The sequence below is a fragment of the Oncorhynchus kisutch genome, linkage group LG19 (assembly GCF_002021735.2).
Source record: "Oncorhynchus kisutch isolate 150728-3 linkage group LG19, Okis_V2, whole genome shotgun sequence".
Taxonomy (NCBI): domain Eukaryota; kingdom Metazoa; phylum Chordata; class Actinopteri; order Salmoniformes; family Salmonidae; genus Oncorhynchus; species Oncorhynchus kisutch.
The window spans coordinates 68,165,030-68,190,045 of NC_034192.2; the positions used below are offsets into that span (position 1 = coordinate 68,165,030).

The 25,016-nt window shown below is 44.9% G+C and overlaps 1 protein-coding gene across 1 annotated transcript; it reads right to left on the reverse strand.

The window, feature by feature from the left end:
• Window positions 1–1,237: 1,237 nt before the first annotated feature.
• On the reverse strand, window positions 1,238–24,475 carry cysltr1 (cysteinyl leukotriene receptor 1). Its single transcript, XM_031798663.1, has 6 exons — window positions 24,370–24,475; window positions 24,206–24,270; window positions 23,505–23,690; window positions 13,579–13,669; window positions 5,341–5,526; window positions 1,238–5,102 (listed from the first exon to the last, which is right to left on the reverse strand). Exons 4-6 carry the CDS (start codon window positions 13,657–13,659, stop codon window positions 4,335–4,337), a joined length of 1,035 nt encoding a protein of 344 aa, XP_031654523.1. The 5' UTR covers window positions 13,660–13,669; window positions 23,505–23,690; window positions 24,206–24,270; window positions 24,370–24,475; the 3' UTR covers window positions 1,238–4,334.
• Between the last annotated feature and the right edge of the window lie 541 nt (window positions 24,476–25,016).

A 25,016-nucleotide genomic window follows, 5' to 3' on the forward strand; every position in this document is an offset into this window, starting at 1 on the left:
TCACATGAGCACCACATTGCCAACTCCACCCATGCTCTACCAAGGTTTTCCAGCACACAGCTTTGACCTACTACAGTAGCTATGTTGGTATTGTACGTCAAACTATGTGTAGGTAGGTTGCTTAGGATTCAAATATTCTCAAACAGACTAATTCATAGTCAGAGGTGTGCCAACAATAATGTGTTTTTTACCTTGTGCAAGATAAAGTATTGGATTCTTCACACACCACAGTAAGACATTATCCCATTATGCTATCTTTTCATGCTTTTTGTATTAAATGAAAGCAAGCTTTCCTTTTATACTTATAAGACCATCAGGTTTGATTTCTCTTGTAGTAATGTGGTGCCTGCCTGTATTTCCTTAAACCTTTACTTTAGCAAAACATGTCATTACATTTTTTTTATTCATTTTTTGGTTAGTAGGTGCCCAACATAGCATAGCAGGTGATAGTGTGTTGGACACAGTAGCTCAGATAGATAGAGCCTGTCTGCATTCCTGATTTCTGTAACTGTTAGATTACCTGTAATATTGTGTAATATTGTAATATTCACAAACTCAGAACCACTTGTGTTTCAAACATGGTTCTGTTTTATCAATTGCTGTTTTGAACAATGGACAGTTTATTTCCTCTGTCAAAATAATATGTAGGTTAAAGTTGTTTGTACTTGTATTTATTTTTGCAACAAAGATGGTGATGCAACATTAACACATATATACAATACGCGTATATCTAGAACAGTTTCAACTGTTCTGCCTGCGGCTATGGAACCCTGGCCTGCCAGAAGAGGACTGGCCACCCCTCATAGCCTGGTTCCTCTCTAGGTTTCTTGCTAGGTTTTGGCCTTTCTAGGGAGTTTTTCCTAGCCACCGTGCTTCTACACCTGCATTTGCTTGCTGTTTGGGGTTTTAGGCGGGTTTCTGTACAGCACTTTGAGATATCAGCTGATGTCAGAAGGGCTGTATAAATAAATTAGATTTGATATACATAATGTTAATAGCAGGGTATAGTAAAGTCCATTATTTTTCTGAAGAGTATAGACTGTTTGAGAAGTGTTGAATGAGCATGGGCGGAGTATTCATTGTGATGCTCATGAATTTCCTTTCTTTTTCAGCTTCAAACCAATGACTATTCTCACTTAACTTTTTTGTTTTTTGTTTTTCATTTCTATGTTTTTTTACACCGGAAGGTGATTATCCAACATTATTATACAACATTATAAAACAGCACATGCTCTCCTCACAATGTCATGCGTTTTATTGATTTGATTTATTGATAAGATCCTAGCTCATAATCCTACTGATCATTGCTCGAAGCAAATTGGCGAGAGCAAGGAAACACAAACTGAAGTGAACGTTTACTATGTGATTACACAATGTGGCTGACTAGATGACTACAGGAGGGATTACACAATGTATCTGGCTGGATGACTACAGGAGCGAGAAATATGGATGAGCTGTTCAATGGAAGAGTTCTGAAATATTCTTTCTCGCCAAGGCAAAATGTGACTGTGAGTATGTCATATTCATCAAACTCGGTGGAAATTACTTGGGCCACACAAAGGGGACAGCCCTGGTGCGTCAGATGAGCGCTGATTTGGAGGTAGTCATCAGAATGTTCTCAGAGAGAACGGTGGTCAACATCACACAGTGGAGGAGTTGGATGTTCCAGTGGGAGGACCAGGCTGGTACACAGCAAGTCACCAAGCAATGATTCTGATGTTTTAACCTGGTGCAGTGTGTGGAGCCCCCTGACTATGTTTACTATATTACGTCTAGTCTATGAGACCAGGCTGGTAGACAGCAAGTCACCAAGCATTGATTCTGATATTGTTATTTTAACCTGGTGCAGTGTGTGGAGTCCCCTGACTATGTTTTACTTGCAGATAGCGATTTCAGATTTTCTGTGAACACACTGAAAAGTAATTTGACACCTAAGTTGATCAGTCAGCACACATTTGGATTATAAATGCCAAGACGGCAGGAGAGGGAGTTTATGCCGGAGCGGTCATTTATTCGACAAATGTTTGAAACAGCAATGCTGTCTGGTAAGCATGCACAACTGAGGTTTGGTTTCCATGTGCGTTTGGGGTTCTTAATTTTATGTAGTTCAACATCGCTAACTTACTGTATCTCAACAAAGTAATTTGTTTTCTTGGCTATGGTTTGTGTTGTGGTATTGGTTCTTCTTAGGAAATGTAGCATAGCTAACTGCAATGTTAGTCCTGTCTGACACATTTGATCATAGCAATGCAAATAAACATGAGTATTTTTATTTATCCGTTATTTTACCAGGTAAGATGACTCAGAACACATTCTCATTAACCTGGGGAATAGTTACAGGGGAGAGGGGGATGAATGAGCCAATTTAAAACTGGGGATTATTAGGTGACTGTGATGGTTTGGGAATGTTAGTTACGGGTCTCCTGACATTAACATCCCATCCGAAAGACAGCACCCTACACAGGGCAGTGTCCCCAATCACTGCCCTCAGGAATTGAGACATTTTTAGACCAGAGGAAAGAGTGCCCTCCTACTGGCGCTCCAACACCACTTCCAGCAGCATCTGTCTCCCATCCAGGGACTGACCAGGACCAACCCTGCTTAGCTTCAGAAGCAAGCCAGCAGTGGTATGCTGCTGGCTATAAGTATGGCAGTTTCCCAAAGTTTGGTGGTTTTAGACTTAACGTAACTAACATTAACTAAATAGTAATGTTTTGTGTAAGAAAGTATGATATATTGTTGTGCATGAACTGGCCATACACGTTAGCTAATGTTAAGTCTTACGTTGGCTAAGGTTACTTAGCTAGCTAAAGTTAATTTAGCCAAGGACATTAGCTAATTTATTTGTGCATCTTTGTTTGTGCTCTGGTTACATCTAAGTGTCTAGTTTACACAAGATGATTTCAGCATTATGTGAAAAATCTTATTGGCAAAATATAGCTTGCTAGCTAGCATTCCCTACTTATTGGTTAACTACCTAGCCAATGTTAGCGCTCACTTGACTGGTATAACATTATGTTAGCTAGCTAGCTAGCTAGCTAATCAAAACAAAAGCACATTCATCGGCTAGCTACATTTATTTGCCTCTGTTTGCTAGCTAGCTTTCTGCTGACTGGTGATAGCTAGCTACAGAGGCTAGCTGCTGGACTTTGTACAAGCAAGCTAATGTTAGCTAGGTAGCATTAGCTATTTAGCTACCTAGCTAATCAAAATATCTCTTTAAATGTATTGATTAACCTCAGCTATATGGTGGTATCAAAGCTATCTATATACAGTAGTCTTGGTTTGTTCCATACACTTCTTATGACTGGCAGCATGGTGTTGTTAAAAGCAACTGACCCAGTGTTAGAACTCTGAGTTTCAGCTAAAAAAATTGTTTACCATTGTCTGAAATGCTACCAAAAGGTAGCACATCGTTGTTTCTTAACGGACAGAAATGTGCACGTGAGGCCGATTTTAAATTATAAATTTAACAAAAACTGTTAGTCAATCAGCCATTTTTTAAATCCAATGGTCACTTTTTGGAGGGTATAGCCTTGTTTTAATCCGCCATCTAGAATTTGACCTAGGTAGGCGCAAAAAAACACGCTTCACCATCTGGCAGTCCGACGGACGAATCTGGGTTTGGCGGGTGCCAGGAGAACGCTACCTGCCCCAATGCATAGTGCCAACTGTAAAGTTTGGGGGAGGAGGAATAATTAGTTGTTTTTCATGGTTCGAGCTAGGCCACTTAGTTCCAGCGATGGAAATCTTAATGCTACAGCATACAAATACATTCTAGACAATTCTGTGCTTCCAACTTAGTTTGGGGAAGGCCATTCCCTGTTTCAGCATGACAATGCCCCAGTGCACAAAGCTAGGCCCATACAGAAATGGTTTGTCGAGATCATTGTGGAAGAACTTGACTGGCCTGCACAGAGTCCTGACCTCAACCCCATCGAACATCTTTGGGATGAATTAGAATGCCGACTGCGAGCCAGGCCTAATAGCTCAACATCAGTGCCAAACCTCACTAATGCTCTTGTGGCTGAATGGAAGCAAGCAACCAATGTTCTAGTGGAAAGATTTCCCAGAAGAGTTGAGGTCAATATTGCAGCAAAGGGGTACCAACTCCATATGCATTGTGCATAGGGGCATTGTCATGCTGAAACAGGAAAAGGCCTTCCCCAAACTGTTGCCACAAAGTTGGAACTACAGAATTGTCTAGAATGTCATTGTATGCTGTAGCGTTAAGATTTCCCTTTACTAGAACTAAGGGGCATAGCCCAAACCATGAAAAACAGAGCTTGACATTGTGCATCGTGATCTTAGGCTCGTGTGCCCCACTCACTCACTCACTCAAAGCGTGTTCCCCTCCCTAACGGTGGCTGTGCCCCTGTCTCTGTGGCCGGTTGTCTCTGTGTCCTGCTAGTGGACCTGAAGGTTGACAGGCGTCGTCTGAAGCCCTCTCCAGAGAAGAAGTAGAGCAAGGGGTCGAAGCAGGAGTTGGAGGCAGCCAGACAGAGTGTCACCACCACACTCTTCTGCATGTACACCAGCTCCGAACAGGAAGTGGCAGTCTGGGACAGGAAGCTGAGGTGGACGGAGCGTTGGATGTGGTATGGCATGAAGCACAGCAGGAATGCTAGCATCACTATGACAATCATTCTGATGGCCTTAGACCCCGCCCCCTTCTGGCGCTGCGCAGTGTGTTGCCGTGACAGCAGAGCCCGGATAATCCCGGCATAGCACAGCAGGATGACCAAGAAAGGAAGCACGAAGCCCACGACCAATGAGAAGTAGTTGAGCATGATGAGCTTGCTAAGCCCGCCCCCTGTTCTGCGCTCTGGAGGCTCGAAGCACTTGGTCTTATTGGTGGCTGGGTCGAGGTGCTGACCAGTCATGAGGAAGGGGGAGGAGACAGTGCAGATGAACACCCAGATACAGACACACACCAGACGGGCGCGACGCTCTGAGACCAGGCGCAGGTTCTGCACGGGAAACACGATGGCGAGGAAGCGTGTGACGGACATGGCGGTCATGAAGAACACGCTGCAGTAGAGGTTCACGTAGAGGGCATAGGACGAAACCCTGCACAGGAAGTCTCCCAGGTTCCACTGACCCTGAGGGAGAGGGTTAAAAACAACAATAATCTATTTGAATAGCATCTCAAAGACCTGGATTCATTCAAAAGGTGCTTTGTCGGCAATGTGCCTTTTAAAAGGCAATTTCTCCCGAAGTAAATTATCGGTAAAAGTCAAGTGAAATGCGCTTGTCGACAACTCACCTTTGATTGAGTTCGTCCAAAACGATGTTACAGTGCACAACCCCCCAAAAAACAAGAAGTAGAAATGGTCCTACCTTATTAACGTAGTAGAGGACCCGTAGCGGCAACGTGGAGACACACAGCAGGTCGGACACGGCCAGGTTCAACATGTAGATGTGGAACGCAGAACGCTGACGGAACGTTTTAACCAGAACCAACAGGGCGAAACCATTACCGGCCAGGCCGAACACCGTGATGATAGAGTACACCGTAGAGTACACCTGGAGAGACAAACACCTGGTTACAGACAGTAGAATGCACCTGTTAAAACATAGATACCTGGTTACAGACAGAGTACACCTGGTAACACACAGATACACCTGGTTACAGACAGAAAGTAGAATACACCTGGTAACACATACAGTAGATACACCTGGTTATAGACAGAACGTAGAATGTGGCAGGGCTTGCAAACCATTGCAGATTACAAAGGGAAGCACAGGCAAGAGCTGCCCAGTCACACAAGCCTACCAGACAAACTAAATTAGTTCTATGCTCGCTTCGAGGCATATAACACTGAAACATGCATGAGAGCACCAGCTGTTCCGGAAGACTGTGTGATCGCGCTCTCTGCAGCCGATGTAAGACCTTTAAACAGATCAACATTCACAAGGCCAGACGGAATACCAGAATGTGAACTCCGAGCATGAGCTGACTAACTAGCAAGAATCTTTGCTAATATTTTCAACCTATCCCTGTCCGAGTCTGTAATTTTTATTTTATTTTTTATTTTACCTTTATTTAACTAGGCAAGTCAGTTAAGAATAAATTCTTATTATCAATGACTGCCTAGGAACAGTGGGTTAACTGCCTGTTCAGGGGCAGAAAGATAGATTTTTACCTTGTCAGCTCGGGGATTCGGACTTGCAACTTTTCGGTTACTAGTTCAACGCTCTAACCACTAGGCTACCCTGCCGACCACCATAGTCCCTGTGCCCAAAACACTAAGGTAACCTGCCTAAATGACTACCGACCCATAGCACTCACGTCTGTAGCCATGAAGTGCTTTGAAAGGCTGGTCACGGCTCACATCAACACCATTATCCCAGAAACCCTAGACCCACTCCAATTTGCATACCGCCCAAACAGATCCACAGATAATGCAATCTCGATTGCACTCAACACTGCCCTTTCCCACCTGGACAAAAGGAACACCTATGTGAGAATGCTATTCATTGACTACAGCTCAGCGTTCAACACCATATTGCCCTCAAAGCTCATCAATAAGCTAAGGACCTTGGAACTAAACACCTCCCTCTGCAACTGGGATCCTGGACTCCCTGATGGGCCGCCCCTAGGTGGTAAGGTTAGGTAACAACACATCCGCCACGCTGATCCTCAACATAGGGGCCCTTCAGGGGTGCATGCTGTGTCCCTTCCTGTACTCCCTGTTCACTCATGACTGCACAGCCAGGCATGACTCCAATAACATCATTAAGTTTAACGATGAGACAACAGTGGTAGGCCTGATCACCGACAACGACGAGACAGTCTATAGGGAGGTCAGAGACCTGGCCGTGTGGTGCCAGGACAATAACCTCTCCCTCAACGTGATCAAGACGAAGGAGATGATTGTGGATTACAGGAAAAAGAGAATTGAGCACACCCCCTTTCTCATCGACTGGGCTGTAGTGGAGCAGGTTGAGAGCTTCAAGTTCCTTGGTGTCCACATCACCAACAAACTAACATTCTTAAAAAAAAAAAATGTAACCTTGATTTAACCAGGTAGGCTAGTTGAGAAAAAGTTGTGTGACCTGGCCAAGATAAAGCAAAGCAGTGTGACACAGACAACAACACAGAGTTACACATGGAGTAAACAATAAACAAGCCAATAACGCAATAAACAAGTCAATGACACAGTAGAAAAAAGAAAGTCTATATACAGTGTGTGCAAAAGGCATGAGGAGGTAGGCAATAAATAGGCCATAGGAGCGAATAATTACAATTTATCAGATTAACACTGGAGTGATAAATGAGCAGATAATGAAGTGCAGGTAGAGATACTTGTGGGCAAAAGAGCAGAAAAGTAAATCAAACAAAAACAGTATGGGGATGAGGTAGGTGAGAAAGGGTGGGCTATTTACAGATGGACTATGTACAGCTGCAGCGATCGGTTAGCTGCTCAGATAGTTGATGTTTAAAGTTGGTGAGGGAAATAAGTCTCCAACTTCAGCGATTTTTGCAATTCGTTCCAGTCAATGACAGCAGAGAACTGGAAGGAAAGGCTGCCAAATGGGGTGTTGGCTTTGGGGATGATCAGTGAGATATACCTGCTGGAACGTGTGCTACGGATGGGTGTTGTTATCGGGACCAGTGAACTGAGATAAGACAGAGTTTTTTGCATAGACTTATAGATGACCTGGAGCCAGTGTGTCTGGTGACGAATATGTAGCGAGGGCCAGCCGACTAGAGCATGCAGGTCGCAGTGGTGGGTGGTATAAGGGGATTTGGTAGCAAAACAGATGGCACTGTGATAGACTGCATCCAGTTTGCTGAGTAGAGTGTTGGAAGCTATTTTGTAGATGATATCGCCGAAGTCGAGGATCGGTAGGATAGTCAGTTTTAGGGTAGGGTTAAGTGACAGAGTCTTTGTTGCAAAATAGAAAGCCGATTCTAGATGTGATTTTGGATTGGGGATGTTTAATATCAGTCTGGAAGGAGAGTTTACAGTCAGACACCTAGGTATTTATAGTTGTCCACATATTCTAGGTCAGAACCGTCCAGGGTGGTGATGCTAGTCGGGTGGGCGGGTGCGGGCAGCGAACGGTTGAAAAGCATGCATTTAGTTTTACTAGCGTTTAAGAGCAGTTGGAGACCACGGAAGGAGTGTTGTATGGCATTGAAGCTCGTTTGGAGGTTAGTTAGCACAGTGTCCAAGGAAGGGCCTGAAGTATACAGAATGGTGTCGTCTGCATAGGATCAGGGAATCGCCCGCAGCAAGAGCGCCATCATTGATATATACAGAGAAAATAGTTGGCCCGAGAATTGAACCCTGTGGTACCCCCATAGAAACTGCCAGAGGTCCGGACAACACGCCCTCCGATTTGGCACATTGAACTCTGTCTGCAAAGTAGTTGGTGAACCAGGCGAGGCAGTCATTAAAAAAAACAAGGCTATTGAGTCTGGTGATAAGAATATGGTGATTGACAGAGTCGAAATCCTTGGCCAGGTCGATGAAGACGGCTGCATGGTACTGTCTTTTATCGATGGCGGTTATGATATCATTTAGTACCTTGAGCGTGGCCGAGGTGCACCCGTGACCGGCTCGGAAACCGGATTGCACAGCGGAGAAGGTACGGTGGGATTCGAAATGGTCAGTGATCAGTTTATTAACTTGGCTTTCGAAGACTTTAGATAGGCAGGACAGGATGGATATAGGTCTGTAACAGTTTGGGTCTAGGGTGTCACCCCCTTTGAAGAGTGGGATGACCGCGGCAGCTTTCCAATCTTTAGGGATTTCGGACGATAAAAAAGAGAGTTTGAACAGGCTGGTAATAGGGGTTGCAACAATGGCGGTGGATAGTTTTAGAAAGAGAGGGTCCAGATTGTCTAGCCCAGCTGATTTGTACTGTTGCTCGGTTTTGCAGCTCTTTCAGAACATCTGCTGTCTGGATTTGGGTGAAGGAGAGGCTGGGGAGGCTTGGGCGAGTAGTTGCAGGGGAGACGGAGCTGTTGGCCGGGGTTGGAGTAGCCAGGAGGAAGGCATGGCCAGCCGTTGAGAAATGCTTATTGAAATGTTTGATTATCATGGATTTATCAGTGGTGACAGTGTTACCTAGCCTCAGTGCAGTTGGCAGCTGGGAGGAGCTGCTCTTGTTCTCCATGGACTTTACAGTGTCCCAAAACGTTTTGGAGTTAGCCACAGGATGTGAATTTCTGCTTGAAAAAGCTAGCGTTTGCTTTCCTGACTGACTGCGGGTATTGGTTCCTGACTTCCCTGAACAGTTGCATATTTTGGGGACTATTCGATGCTATTGCAGTCTACCACAGGATGTTTTTGTGCTGGTCAAGGGCAGTCAGGTCTGGAGTGAACCAAGGGCTATATCTTTTCTTGGTTCTGCATTTTTTGAACGGGGCATACTTATCTAAGATGGTGAGGAAATTACTTTTAAAGAATGACCAGGCATCCTTGACTGACGGGATGAGGTAAATTTCCTTCCAGGATACCCGGACCAGGTCGATTGGAAAGGACTGCCCGCAGAAGTGTTTTAGGGAGCGTTTGACAGTGATTGACAGTGATTGAGAGCGTTTGACAGCGATCACTGCCAATGAGGCAGTGATCGCTGAGATCCTGATTGAAAATAGCGGAGGTGTATTTGGAGGGCAAGTTTACGGATTTAGGGTTGTACCTGGTGGGTTCCTTGATGATTTGTGTGAGATTGAGGGCATCTAGCTTAGATTGTAGGACTGCCAGAGTGTTAAGCATATCCCAGTTTAGGTCACCTAACAGAACAAACTCTGAAGCTAGATGGGGGGTGATCAATTCACAAATGGTGTCCAGGGCACAGCTGGGTGCGGAGGGGGGTCTATAACAAGCGGCAACAGTGAGAGACTTATTTCTGGAGATGGTTCATTTTTTAAATTAGAAGTTCAAACTGTTTGGGTATAGACCTGGAAAGTATGACAGAACTTTGCAGGCTCTCTCTGCAGTAGACTGCAACTCCTCCTCCTTTGGCTGTTCTATCTTGATGGAAAATGTTGAAGTTGGGTATGGAAATCTCAGAATTGTTGGTGGCCTTCCTAAGCCAGGATTCAGACACGGCAAGGACATCAGGGTTGGCGGAGTGTGCTAAAGCAGTGAGTAAAACAAACTTAGGGAGGAGGCTTCTGATGTTGACATGCATGAAACCAAGGTTTTTTTATCAACAAATGAGGGTGCCTGGGGACACGCAGGGCCTGGGTTTACCTCCACATCACCTGAGGAACAGAGGAGGAGTAGGATGAGGGTACGGCTAAAGGCTATCAAAACTGGTCGCCTAGAGCGTTGGGGACAAAGAATAAAAGGTGCAGATTTCTGGGCACAGTAGAATAGATTCAGGGAATAATGTGCAGACAGGGGTATGGTGGGGTGCGGGTACAGAAGAGGTAAGCCCAGGCACTGAGTGATGATAAGAGAGGTTGTATCTCTGGATAAGCTGGTTATAATGGGTGAGGTCACCGCATGTGTAGGAGGTGGGACAAAGGAGGTATCGGAGGTATGAAGAGTGGAACTAGGGGCTCCATTGTAAACTAAAACAATGATAACTAACCTGAACAACAGTATACAAGGCATATTGACACATGAGAGAGACATACGGCGAGGCATAAAGTAACCACAGCTGTTGATTTGGAGAGCTAGCTAAGACAGCAACAGGTGAGACAACAACAGCTAATTAGCTAAAACAACAACAGGTAAAATGGGGATGAATGGGCAGAGAGGGTTGGTTAACTACACATAGAGCCTGAGTTAGCGGCTGGGGACAACAGACATAAAAAAAAATTTTTTTAATAAATATATTTTTAAAAACATGGTCCAATCACACCAAGACAGTCTTGAAGAGGGCACAAAAAACCTATTCACCCTCAGGAGACTGAAAAGATTTGGCATGGGTCCTCAGATCCGCAAAAGGTTATACAGCTGCACCATCGAGAGCATGGTTGCATCACTGCCTGGTATGGCAACTGCTCGGCCTCCGACCACAAGGCACAACAGAGGGTAGTGCGTACGGCCCAGTACATCACTGAGGCCAAGCTTCCTCTCATCCAGGACCTCTACACCTGGCGGTGCCAGAGGAAGGCCCTAAAAATTGTCAAAGACTCCAGCCACCCTAGTCATAGACTGTTGTCTCTGCTACCGCATGGCAAGCGGTACCGGAGCGCCAAGCCTTCGAAAAAGCTTCTACCCCAGAGCAATAAGGCTCCTGAACATGTAATCAAATGGCTACCCAGACTATTTGCATTGCCTCCCCTCTTGTACACTGCTGCTACTCTCTGTTGTTATCATCTATGCATAGTCACTTTAATAACTCTACCCATATGTACATATTACCTCAACTAACTGGTGCCCCCGCACATTGAATATGTACCGGTACCCCCCTGTACATTGTTATTTTACTGCTACTCTAATTACTTGATTTCTTATTCTTATTCTTATTTATTTAACTGCATTGTTGGTTAGGGGCTCGTAGGTAATAATTTCACTGTAAGCGTTTACCTGTCATATACGGCACATGTGACTAATACAATTTGGATTTGAATACACCTGGTAACACATACAGTAGATTTACCTGTCCTGTACGGACTCGGGAGAGACGATGGTTGAGAGCCGTGTTTCCTCCGAAATACAACCCAACCAAGCCGCTCTGCTTCTTGACACAATGCCCACTTAACCCGGTAGCCAACCGCACCAATGTGTCAGAGGAAACACCGTACACCTGGCGACCATGTCAGCATGCACTGCGCCCGGCCACCCACAGGAGTCGCTAGTGCGTGATGGGACAAGGACATCTCTTCCGGCCAAAACCTTCCCTAACCCAGACTACACTGGACTACATTGTGACTACAGACTACATTGTGTGCCACCCCATTGGTCTCCCAGGCACGACCGACTGCGACAGAGCCTGTACTCGAACCCTGAATCTCTAGTGGCACAGCTGCACTTAGACCACTGTGCCAATCGAGAGATACCAGGTGTATTTACATGCTAACGCATACAGTACATACACATGGTTAAACTTTTTACCCTTATTTTACCAGGTCATTTGACAGAGAGCATTCTCATTTACAGCAACAACCTTCTGGGTAGAGGGGTATGAGGGGTATGAATGAGTCAATTGGAAGCTGGGGATGATAAGGTTGCCATGATTGTATGAGGGCCAGATTGAGAATTTAGCCAGGACACCGGGGATAACACACCTAGTTTTACAATAAGCGCCATGGGAAGTTGTGACCACAGACAGTGAGGTCACCCGTTTAACGTCCCATCCGAAAGACATCGCCCTACACAGGGTAATGTCCCCAATCACTGCCCGAGGGCATTGGGATATGTTTCTTTAGACCAGAGGAAAGAGTACCTACTACTGGCCCTCCGAGACCACTTCCAGCAGCATCTGGTCTAACCATTCCACATGCTGAGCACTTATTGGCTGCTTATCCTTCACTCTGCGGTCCAACTCATCCCAAACCATTTCAATTGGGTTGAGGTCGGGTAATTGTGGAGGCCAGGTCATCTGATTCAGCACTCCATCACTCATTTATTTTTATTTCACCTTTGTTTAACAAGGTAGGCTAGTTGAGAACAAGTTCTCATTTGCAACTGCGACCTGGCCAAGATAAAGCATAGCAGTGTGAACAGTTGATGACAAGGTATTTGTATCTGTTTTTTTAAATCTGATTCTACTGCTGCATCAGTTATTTGATGTGGAATAGAGTTCCATGTAGTCATGGCTCTATGTAGTACTGTGGAATAGAGTTCCACGTAGTCATGGCTCTATGTAGTACTGTGCACCTCCCATAGTCTGTTCTGTGAGGTATGCATGGGTGTAGAAGCTGTACGCCAGCAGCTCAAACAGAGAGCTTGGTGCATTCAACTTGTCAATACCTCTCATAAATACAAGTAGTGATGAAGTCAATCTCTCCTCCACTTTGAGCCAGGAGAGATTGACATGCATATTCTTAATATTAGCCCTCTGTGTACATCCAAGGGCCAGCCTAGCTGCCCTGTTCTGAGCAAATTGCAGTTTTCCTAAGTTCCTCTTTGAGGCACCTGACCACACGACTGAACAGTAGTCGAGGTGAGACAAAACTAGGGCCTGTAGGACCTACCTTGTTGATTGTGCTGTTAAGAAGGTAGAAACTAGGGCCTGTAGGACCTGCCGTGTTGATTGTGCTGTTAAGAAGGTAGAGCAACTCTTTATTATGGACAGACTTCTCCCCATTTTAGCTACTGTTGTATCAATATGTTTTGACCATGACAGTTTACAATCCAGGGTTGATCCAGGGTTACTTCAAACATGTTACCTGTTGAAATTGCTGTACAATATGATCTTGTTGCCATTTGATGCACATTCAGATGTCATAAATCAGCACTGCAGAGCTCTCCCTGTACTATGCTGTGCCTTGACTGTAACACACTGCTTCTGTTAGATACCACTAACCAATCAATCTCTCTCATTGCACAGCTTTCCCATAGCATAGAAGTATATAAATGAGTGGTCATCCACCCTTTGCGTGATGCATGGACGAAAGGGGGAGCGGGGGGGCAGACAGGCACGCAGACAGACAGATATGGTTACCTGGTTACGGAAGTCATCGATAGACAGACAGTTGGTAGTGTTGTCCCTCAGAGTCACGTTGTCAAACTCCGCTAGATGCATGTCTGCATGTCTGGAACACAGACAGACAGTATAAAAAGAGAGGAAAACAGCCAGACAGTATGAGAAGAGAAGAAAAAACACGTTTCTACAGAGTTCAGGTACGACTCTGCACTACATGAAAGAAAATACTTTTCCACAGAGTTCAGGTACGCCTCTGCATGAAAGAAAAGAACGTTGGAGGAGTTTTCAACAACAATGACAGGAATCCCGTACTAGGGCAGAACCAGGAAGCCTTCCAGTACTACAGTAATACAGAGTAGTTTTATGTTTGCTTTGATGGCAACCTACAAAACGTGTTATCTAAGATTTGTTTGTCGTAAAGCTTTGCTGTTTATGAAGCAGATACTAATCTGATAATTTTCTGTTGATTGTCCGTCAGTTCTCAGGAGAAGAGATTCCACAGAACACCAACAGAGCCCTCCACATTGTTCCAAAATTTTAGAGGCACTCGGCCATGCGGTACGGAGCTTGATTTAGCCTCAGCATGACTCCGGGGCTTTCGCAATTGCGTCACACAATCCACACGTAGCCACTGAACCTACGCTCCGGGATAAAGCATAAATTGGCTTTAACTCTCCCTGCTGCAGAGAATACCACAGAACACCCTAACCCTCCCTGCTGCAGACAATAAGATAACAGTTATTGGGTCAGGACTGTTATGTTCTGTTAGTACCAGCTATTGGGTCAGGACTGTTATATTCTGTCATTACCAGCTATTGGTTCAGAACTGTTATGTTCTGTCAATATCAGTTATTGGGTCAGGACTGTTCTGTCAGTACCAGCTATTGAGTCAGGACTGTTCTCACAGTACCAGCATTTGGGTCAGAACTGTATGTTCTGTCAGTACCAGCTATTGGTTAGGACTGTTCTGAAAGTACCAGCTACTGGTTCAGGACTGTTCTGACAGTACCAGCTATTTGGTCAAGACTGTTCTGTCAGTACCAGCTATTGGGTCAGGACTGTTCTGACAGTACCAGCTATTGGGTCAGGACTGTTCTGACAGTACCAGCTATTGGGTCAGGACTGTTCTGACAGTACCAGCTATTGCGTCAGAACTTTTACGTTCTGTCAATATCAGTTATTGGGTCAGGACTGTTCTGTCAGTACCAGCTGAAAAACATCCTGCTAGTAGCTTTGTTAAACACCTGACCTGACAGACATCCTACTAGTAGCTATGTCAAACACAATCACTTCACTTTTCAATTGATTTCACCTCTAAGATTACAGTTAAGCTTGTCACTAACTGGCTGGGAAATATAAGACACTGACAAACATCCTGTTTGTGTGTGTGTGCGCCCATACGTGTGTGTCTAATATGTGTATGAACAGTTTCTGCCAAAAAGTTTACCAAGTGAAGTTATGCAAATATCCAGCAGGTCAGAGAAGTGAAAGTGTTTCAAGTATTTAGATCTGCACCCTATCCCCAGCAGCATACCACCCTACATCCCACTGCTGGCTTGGTCCTGGTCAGTCTTATTGAGAATTGTCCAGACCATGTATGTTAATTATTAATTGCAGAAGAGCAAGTAAGATGGGTGCACTCTATATGTGCTCTGGGTCATTAGACACCATTAGACATGCACCTGTCTGGGGTGTGGAAACAACTGGTTATTCCTGTAACGGTGTTATGGCCTAATTTGGACTGTTGCTATGGTCCTACATGCATGAAGCTGTCTTAAGGCAAGTACATGTCTGTATTTTTGAACTAATGGTGTGGCTCTACAGTTTCCATGCCCTAATATGAAACCAAACTAAAATGAATGCAAGGCAATAAGATAACGGTGGCTAAATGCCAGAGAGGAGGAGTCATTAAGAGGAGTTACTGTTGGTGTGACGTAACGAGGAAAAATGTATAACAAGTAAGTGCCAAGACTGAACCAGCTCGACTTTTATTATGCTGTAATTAAAGTCTATTTGAACTCAGAGGCTCCAGTATTTGAGAAATATGATTGATGGGAGACCAGATGCTGCTGGTAGTGGTGTTGGAGGGCCAGTCTCTAGATGGGAAACCAGATGCTACTGGTAGTGGTGTTGGAGGGCCAGTCTCTAGATGGGAAACCAGATGCTACTGGTAGTGGTGTTGGAGGGCCAGTCTCTAGATGGGAAACCAGATGCTGATGGTAGTGGTGTTGGAGGGCCAGTCTCTAGATGGGAGACCAGATGCTGCTGGTAGTGGTGTTGGAGGGCCAGTCTCTAGATGGGAGACCAGATGCCGCTGGTAGTGGTGTTGGAGGGCCAGTCTCTAGATGGGAAACCAGATGCTGCTGGTAGTGGTGTTGGAGGGCCAGTCTCTAGATGGGAGACCAGAAGCTGCTGGAAGTGGTGTTGGAGGGCCAGTCTCTAGATGGGAGACCAGATGCTGATGGTAGTGGTGTTGGAGGGCCAGTCTCTAGATGGGAGACCAGATGCTGATGGTAGTGGTGTTGGAGGGCCAGTCTCTAGATGGGAAACCAGATGCTGCTGGTAGTGGTGTTGGAGGGCCAGTCTCTAGATGGGAGACCAGAAGCTGCTGGAAGTGGTGTTGGAGGGCCAGTCTCTAGATGGGAGACCAGAAGCTGATGGTAGTGGTGTTGGAGGGCCAGTCTCTAGATGGGAGACCAGAAGCTTCTGGAAGTGGTGTTGGAGGGCCAGTTTCTAGATGGGAGACCAGAAGCTTCTGGAAGTGGTGTTGGAGGGCCAGTCTCTAGATGGGAGACCAGAAGCTGCTAGAAGTGGTGTTGGAGCGCCAATTTCTAGATGAGAGACCAGAAGCTGCTAGAAGTGGTGTTGGAACGCCAATTTCTAGATGAGAGACCAGAAGTGGTGTTGGAAGGCCCGTTTCTAGATGGGAGACCAGAAGCTGCTGGAAGTGGTGTTGAAACGCCAATTTCTAGATGAGAGACCAGCCAGTTTCTAGATGGGAGACCAGAAGCTGCTGGAAGTGGTGTTGAAGGGCCAGTAGGAGGTACTATTTCTGGTCTAAAGAAACATATCCTAGGGCAGTGATTGGGGACATTGCCCTGTGTAGGGTGCAGTCTTTTAGATGGGACGTTAAGCGGTTGTCCTGACTTTCTGTGGTCACTAAAGATCCCATGGCACTTATTGTAAGAGTAGAGGCGTTAACCCTGGTGTACTGGCTAAATTCCCAAACTGGCCCGCATACGATCATGGCTACCTAATCATCACCAGCTTACAACTGTCTCATTCATTATCCCTTTTCTACCCTGTAAATATTCCCCAAGTCGTTGCAGCTAAAGTGCAGGTATTTTGATGAGGGTTCATAGGGAAAACATAATAACATAATAAGATAATAAGACAAATATTGTAAAAACTTGTAGAAAGTGTACAGAGAGATCAATGATCATCTGTCCACTACACGAACTATACATGACAGAACACTGGTACTCCTGGTAGTTTAACTACAATGGTAGCTGTAGGCCAGAACACTGGTACTCCTGGTAGTTTAACTACAATGGTAGCTGTAGGCCAGAACACTGGTCCTCCTGGTAGTTTAACTACAATGTTAGCTGTAGTCCAGAACACTGGTCCTCCTGGTAGTTTAACTACAATGTTAGCTGTAGTCCTGAACACTGGTCCTCCTGGTAGTTTAACTACGATGTTAGTTGTAGTCCAGAACAATGGTCCTCCTGGTAGTTTAAATACAATGTTAGCTGGAGGCCAGACCACTGGTCATCCTGGTAGTTTACCTACAATGTTAGCTGGAGTCCAGAACACTGGTCCTCCTGGTAGTTTAACTACAATGTTAGCTGTAGGCCAGGACACTGGTCCTCCTGGTAGTTTACCGACAATGTTAGCTGTAGTCCAGAACACTGGTCCTCCTGGTAGTTTAACTACGATGTTAGTTGTAGTCCAGACCACTGGTCCTCCTGGTAGTTTAACGACAATGATAGCTGTAGTCCAGAACACTGTTCCTCCTGGTTGTTTAACTACAATGTTAGCTGTAGTCCAGAACACTGTTCCTACTGGTATTTTATCCACAATGTTAGTTGTAGTCCAGAACACTGGTCCTCCTGGTAGTTTAACTACGCTGTTAGTTGTAGTCCAAACCACTGGTCCTCCTGGTAGTTTAACGACAATGTTAGCTGTAGTCCAGAACACTGTTCTTCCTGGTAGTTTAACTACAATGTTAGCTGTAGGCCAGAACACTGGTTGTTTAACTACAATGTTAGCTGTAGTCCAGAACACTGTTCCTACTGGTATTTTATCCACAATGTTAGTTGTAGTCCAGAACACTGGTCCTCCTGGTCGTTTAACTACAATGTTAGCTGTAGTCCAGAACACTGGTCCTCCTGGTAGTTTAACTACAATGTTAGCTGTAGTCCAGAACACTGGTCCTCCTGGTAGTTTACCGACAATGTTAGCTATAGTCCAGAACACTGGTCCTCCTGGTAGTTTACCGACAATGTTAGCTGTAGTCCAGAACACTGTTCCTCCTGGTAGTTTAACTACAGTGTTAGCTGTAGGCCAGAACACTGGTCTCCCTGGTAGCTTATCTACAATGTTAGCTGTAGTCCAGAACACTGGTCTACCTGGTAGTTTACCTACAATGTTAGCTGTAGGCCAGAACACTGGTAGTCCTGGAAGTTTACCTACAATGTTAGCTGTAGTCCAGAACACTGGTCCTCCTGGTAGTTTAACTACAATGTTAGCTGGAGTCCAGAACACTGGTCCTCCTGGTAGTTTAACTACAATGTTAGCTGTAGTCCAGAACACTGGTCCTCCTGGTAGTTTAACTACAATGTTAGCTGTAGGTCAGAACACTGGTCCTCCTAGTAGTTTACCTACAATGTTAGCTGTAGGTCAGAACACTGGTCCTCCTAGTAGTTTACCTACAATGTTAGCTGTAGGCCAGAACACTGGTAGTCCTGGAAGTTTACCTACAATGTTAGCTGTAGTCCAGAACACTGGTCCTCCTGGTAGTTTAACTACAATGTTAGCTGGAGTCCAGAACACTGGTCCTCCTGGTAGTTTAACTACAATGTTAGCTGTAGTCCAGAACACTGGTCCTCCTGGTAGTTTAACTACAATGTTAGCTGTAGGTCAGAACACTGGTCCTCCTTGTAGTTTACCTACAATGTTAGCTGTAGGCCAGGACACTGGTCCTCCTGGTAGTTTAACTACAATGTTAGCTGTAGTCCAGAACACTGGTCCTCCTGGTAGTTTAACTACAATGTTAGCTGTAGGTCAGAACACTGGTCCTCCTAGTAGTTTACCTACAATATTAGCTGTAGGCCAGGACACTGGTCCTCCTGGTAGTTTACCGACAATGTTAGCTGTAGGCCAGAACACTGGTCCTCCTAGTAGTTTAACTACGATGTTAGTTCTAGTCCAGACCACTGGTCCTTCTGGTAGTTTAACGACAATGATAGCTGTAGTCCAGAACACTGTTCCTACTGGTCGTTTAACTACAATGTTAGCTGTAGTCCAGAACACTGGTCTTCCTGGTAGTTTACCTACAATGTTAACTGTATCCCAGACCACTGGTCCTCATTGTAGTTTAACTACAATGTTAGCTGTAGGCCAGGACACTGGTCTTCCTGGTAGTTTACCTACAATGTTAGCTGAAGGCCAGAACACTGGTCCTCCTGGTAGTTTAACTACAATGTTAGCTGTAGGCCAGAACACTGGTCTTCCTGGTAGTTTATCTACAGTGTTAGCTGTAGTCCAGAACACTGTTCCTACTGGTCATTAACTACAATGTTAGCTGTAGTCCAGAACACTGGTCTTCCTGGTAGTTTACCTACAATGTTAGCTGAAGGCCAGAACACTGGTCTTCCTGGTAGTTTATCTACAATGTTAGCTGTAGTCTAGAACACTGTTCCTTCTGGTCATTTAACTACAATGTTAGCTGTAGGCCAGAACACTGGTCTCCCTGGTAGCTTATCTACAATGTTAGCTGTAGTCCAGAACACTGGTCTACCTGGTAGTTTACCTACAATGTTAGCTGTAGGCCAGAACACTGGTAGTCCTGGAAGTTTACCTACAATGTTAGCTGTAGTCCAGAACACTGGTCCCCCTGGTAGTTGAACTACAATGTTAGCTGGAGTCCAGAACACTGGTCCTCCTGGTAGTTTAACTACAATGTTAGCTGTAGTCCAGAACACTGGTCCTCCTGGTAGTTTAACTACAATGTTAGCTGTAGGTCAGAACACTGGTCCTCCTAGTAGTTTACCTACAATGTTAGCTGTAGGCCAGGACACTGGTCCTCCTGGTAGTTTACCGACAATGTTAGCTGTAGGCCAGAACACTGGTCCTCCTAGTAGTTTAACTACGATGTTAGTTGTCATCTAGAACAATGGTCCTCCTGGTAGTTTAACTACAATGTTAGCTGGAGGCCAGACCACTGTTCCTACTGGTTGTTTATCTACAATGTTAGCTGTAGTCCAGAACACTGGTCTTCCTGGTAGTTTACCTACAATGTTAGCTGTATCCCAGACCACTGGTCCTCATTGTAGTTTAACTACAATGTTAGCTGTAGGCCAGAACACTGGTCTTCCTGGTAGTTTACCTACAATGTTAGCTGAAGGCCAGAACACTGGTCCTCCTGGTAGTTTAACTACAATGTTAGCTGTAGGCCAGAACACTGGTCCTCCTGGTAGTTTACCGACAATGTTATCTGGAGGCCAGAACACTGGTCTTCCTGGTAGTTTATCTACAATGTTAGCTGTAGTCCAGAACACTGTTCCTACTGGTCATTTAACTACAATGTTAGCTGTAGTCCAGAACACTGGTCTTCCTGGTAGTTTACCTACAATGTTAGCTGAAGGCCAGAACACTGGTCCTCCTGGTTGTTAACCTACAATGTTAATTGTAGGCCAGAACACTGGTAGTCCTGGAAGTTTATCTACAATGTTAGCTGGAGTCCCGAACACTGGTCCTCCTGGTAGTTTAACTACAATGTTAGCTGTAGTCCAGAACACTGTTCCTTCTGGTCATTTAACTACAATGTTAGCTGTAGGCCAGAACACAGGTAGTTTAACTACAATGTTCACTGTAGTCAAGAACACTGGTCCTCCTGGTAGTTTAACGACAATGATAGCTGTAGTCCAGAACACTGTTCCTACTGGTCATTAACTACAACGTTAGCTGTAGTCCAGAACACTGGTCTTCCTGGTAGTTTACCTACAATGTTAGCTGTAGGCCAGAACACTGGTAGTCCTGGAAGTTTAGCTACAATGTTAGCTGTAGTCCAGAACACTGGTCCCCCTGGTAGTTTAACTACAATGTTAGCTGGAGTCCAGAACACTGGTCCTCCTGGTAGTTTAACTACAATGTTAGCTGTAGTCCAGAATACTGGTCCTCCTGGTCGTTTAACTACAATGTTAGCTGTAGTCCAGAACACTGGTCTTCCTGGTAGTTTACCTACAATGTTAGTTGTATCCCAGACCACTGGTCCTCATTGTAGTTTAACTACAATGTTAGCTGTAGGCCAGAACACTGGTCTTCCTGGTAGTTTACCTACAATGTTAGCTGTAGGCCAGAACACTGGTCCTCCTGGTAGTTGAACTACAATGTTAGCTGGAGTCCAGAACACTGGTCCTCCTGGTAGTTTAACTACAATGTTAGCTGTAGTCCAGAACACTGGTCCTCCTGGTAGTTTAACTACAATGTTAGCTGTAGGTCAGAACACTGGTCCTCCTAGTAGTTTACCTACAATGTTAGCTGTAGGCCAGGACACTGGTCCTCCTGGTAGTTTACCGACAATGTTAGCTGTAGGCCAGAACACTGGTCCTCCTAGTAGTTTAACTACGATGTTAGTTGTCATCTAGAACAATGGTCCTCCTGGTAGTTTAACTACAATGTTAGCTGGAGGCCAGACCACTGTTCCTACTGGTTGTTTATCTACAATGTTAGCTGTAGTCCAGAACACTGGTCTTCCTGGTAGTTTACCTACAATGTTAGCTGTATCCCAGACCACTGGTCCTCATTGTAGTTTAACTACAATGTTAGCTGTAGGCCAGAACACTGGTCTTCCTGGTAGTTTACCTACAATGTTAGCTGTAGGCCAGAACACTGGTCCTCCTGGTAGTTTACCGACAATGTTATCTGGAGGCCAGAACACTGGTCTTCCTGGTAGTTTATCTACAATGTTAGCTGTAGTCCAGAACACTGTTCCTACTGGTCATTTAACTACAATGTTAGCTGTAGTCCAGAACACTGGTCTTCCTGGTAGTTTACCTACAATGTTAGCTGAAGGCCAGAACACTGGTCCTCCTGGTTGTTAACCTACAATGTTAATTGTAGGCCAGAACACTGGTAGTCCTGGAAGTTTATCTACAATGTTAGCTGGAGTCCCGAACACTGGTCCTCCTGGTAGTTTAACTACAATGTTAGCTGTAGTCCAGAACACTGTTCCTTCTGGTCATTTAACTACAATGTTAGCTGTAGGCCAGAACACAGGTAGTTTAACTACAATGTTCACTGTAGGCCAGAACACTGGTTCTCCTGGTAGTTTAACCACAATGTTAGCTGAAGTCCAGAACACTGGTTCTCCTGGTAGTTTAACCACAATGTTAGCTGAAGTCCAGAACACTGGTTCTCCTGGTAGTTTAACTACAATGTTAGCTGTAGTCCAGACCACTGGTTCTCCTGGTAGTTTAACTTCAATGTTAATGTTATTTATTTTCTGCTCTGGTTCCCTGGAATGTTCCTATACAGGGAGTAGCTCCAACTCCTGGTAAAGAGTGTCTTGGTTCCATCAATACCTTGTGGGCTTTTTCAATCATAAATTAACTCCAGCCCTGACTGCTTGACCACTAGCACCTTCATAAATGAACTCCAGACCTGACTGCTTGACCCCTAGCCCCTTCATAAATGACCTACAGACCTGTCTGCTTGACCCCTAGCACCTTCATAAATGACCTCCAGCCCTGACTGCTTGACCCCTAGCACCTTCATAAATGACCTCCAGACCTGACTGCTTGACCCCTTGCACCTTACTAGCAAAGCTAATCATTTTTCGTAACATTCTTAAAGCGCCAATCATTAGTTGAAACAATAACAAAGCCGTCTCCCCAACACTGCTTCAGTAAAAAGCAGGGGGATGTTCTGTTATAATCTCCACCCGGCACAGCCAGAAGAGGACTGGCCACCCCACATAGCCTGGTTCCTCTCTAGGTTTCTTCCTAGGTTTTGGCCTTTCTAGGGAGTTTTTCCTAGCCACCGTGCTTCTACACCTGCATTGCTTGCTGTTTGGGGTTTTAGGCTGGGTTTCTGTACAGCACTTTGAGATATCAGCTGATGTACGAAGGGCTATATAAATAAATTTGATGTGATTTGGATGGGCCTGGAGAAATGGAACCACTATCAAATTCAAAGACACAGGTATGGATGCAAGTACTGACCATGATATCAACAGTATAGGTTTAACAATATGTTGAGGCTATATAGATGTGTTTACATTTGCTTTTGTTTATAAACATTGGAGTAAAACAAGCTAATATTTTGGGTTCTGATGAGGTACGATTGTAGAACTAAGCTCATGAGGCACTTATAAGTTATATTCTTCAAGAATCAAAGGGAATATACAGTATCATTCAATTTTATGTCCAAAAATGGATGCAGCAACTGCTGATTGCCACTCTAAGGTCTGAGTTCAGCTCCAGCTCTCTGCTGTAAAACCACCAATCAGATATCAGCAGGGTTCTGCTCTCTATTGTATGGACGTGTGCTGATGAAAGACCAGGCCAATTCCAAATGCCTAGCATTTGGCAGACCGTACCCAATACACATCTTCTCTCCCTGTGTATTTTCCCCTTTGTGAATAACTTCTCTCTATTTCAAGGAGAACATGTCATGCTTTGTATCATTATGTAGGGAACATTATGGCCTGAACAATGACCTACCTTTCCCGGTTGTACAAGGGATTTATATTTGCAAAACAATACTGAAGATGGTCCTTCTCCCTCCTCAAGAGAGGTCCAGTTTGAGAGGTCCAGCAAGATAAGGGAGGCTGAGAGAGAGAGAGAGAGAGAGAGAGAGAGAGAGAGAGAAAGAGAGAGGTTCAGCAGAATAAGGGAGGATAAGAGAGGCTGAGAGAGAGAGAGAGAGAGAGAGAGAGAGAGAGAGAGAGAGAAAGAGAGAGGTTCAGCCGAATAAGGGAGGATAAGACAGACGGACAGACGGACGCATAACAAAGATGTGTTCAGATGATGATATCTGATTGGTGGTTTTACAGCAGAGCACAACCCTGTTGATATCTAATTGGTGGTTATACAGCAGTGCGGCAACGTGTCATTTTACTATCATATGTTGAACAATGTTGAACATACTTTTACTGTCTGTCTATAATGCTGAACTGTGGCCCTTCACACCTATGTACGATACCAATACTTGTCTTTCTGTCTGTCTGTCCCAGGTCAGACTCACACATCTTCCCTTTCTAATCTCACACATGTAGCCCACACGAACACCTGTTTATACAAACCTATCTGTTTACTAACACTGTGTGTGAACCAGTAAGCATTGCTCTCTCGATGTTGACACATTTATGGCCTTGAATAGACCTGTTATCTACAATGATCTGATCGCTGCTCAGACACTTTACCTGCTGCTGATGAAGAAGTTGTGTTTAAGGGTTTCCTATTGAAGTCAGCAGACCACAAGGGAGCCCTGTTCAAGAAGGGCAGCTCAATCAATGGTAAATATGAAGTAACTCATTTAATTCCATTCCGTATAAAGAGGTTTGTTCATATAAACAGAGTTTCTTACCGTAACCTGCAGAATATTGCCTGATAGATGACAGAACCTGCTGCTCTGCTTCAGCCTCTGAGTACTGCTGCTGTGGGATACACTCAGACTCCTCTCTCTCTCTCTCTCTCTCTCTCTCTCTCACACACACACTCTCTCTCTCTCACTCTCACACACACACTCTCTCTCTCACACTCTTTCGCTCTCACATGTTTTCTCGGACTCTCTGTGTTTTTGTTGTAATAATGTTGAGTGATGATGCCTGTCAGAGGGAGGGAGACCACACAGTAACATCAATACAGTTCTTTACAGTAAATTGATGATGACCTCAGCATCTGTTATTATAGCAGATCCCATGTCAATAATCTCCTGCAAAACCCACTTCTAGAGAAGAAGAATGAAAAGACAAGATGTCCAGTGTGTGAGGGCATCATCAATTTACTGTAAAGATCTTTATGGATGTCCCCTCCCTCCCTTTGCCAGCCAGTCAACCAGTCAGTCAACCAGTCAAACAGCCAGCCAGTTAGCGAGTCAAGCAGCCAGTCAGTCAGCCAGTCAGCCATTCAAGCAGCCAGTTATCCAGTCAACCAGTCTGTCAGTAAAGAAGCCAGTCAGTCTGTCAAGCAGCCAGTCAGCCAGTCAGTCTCTTCACACCATATGGTAATGTA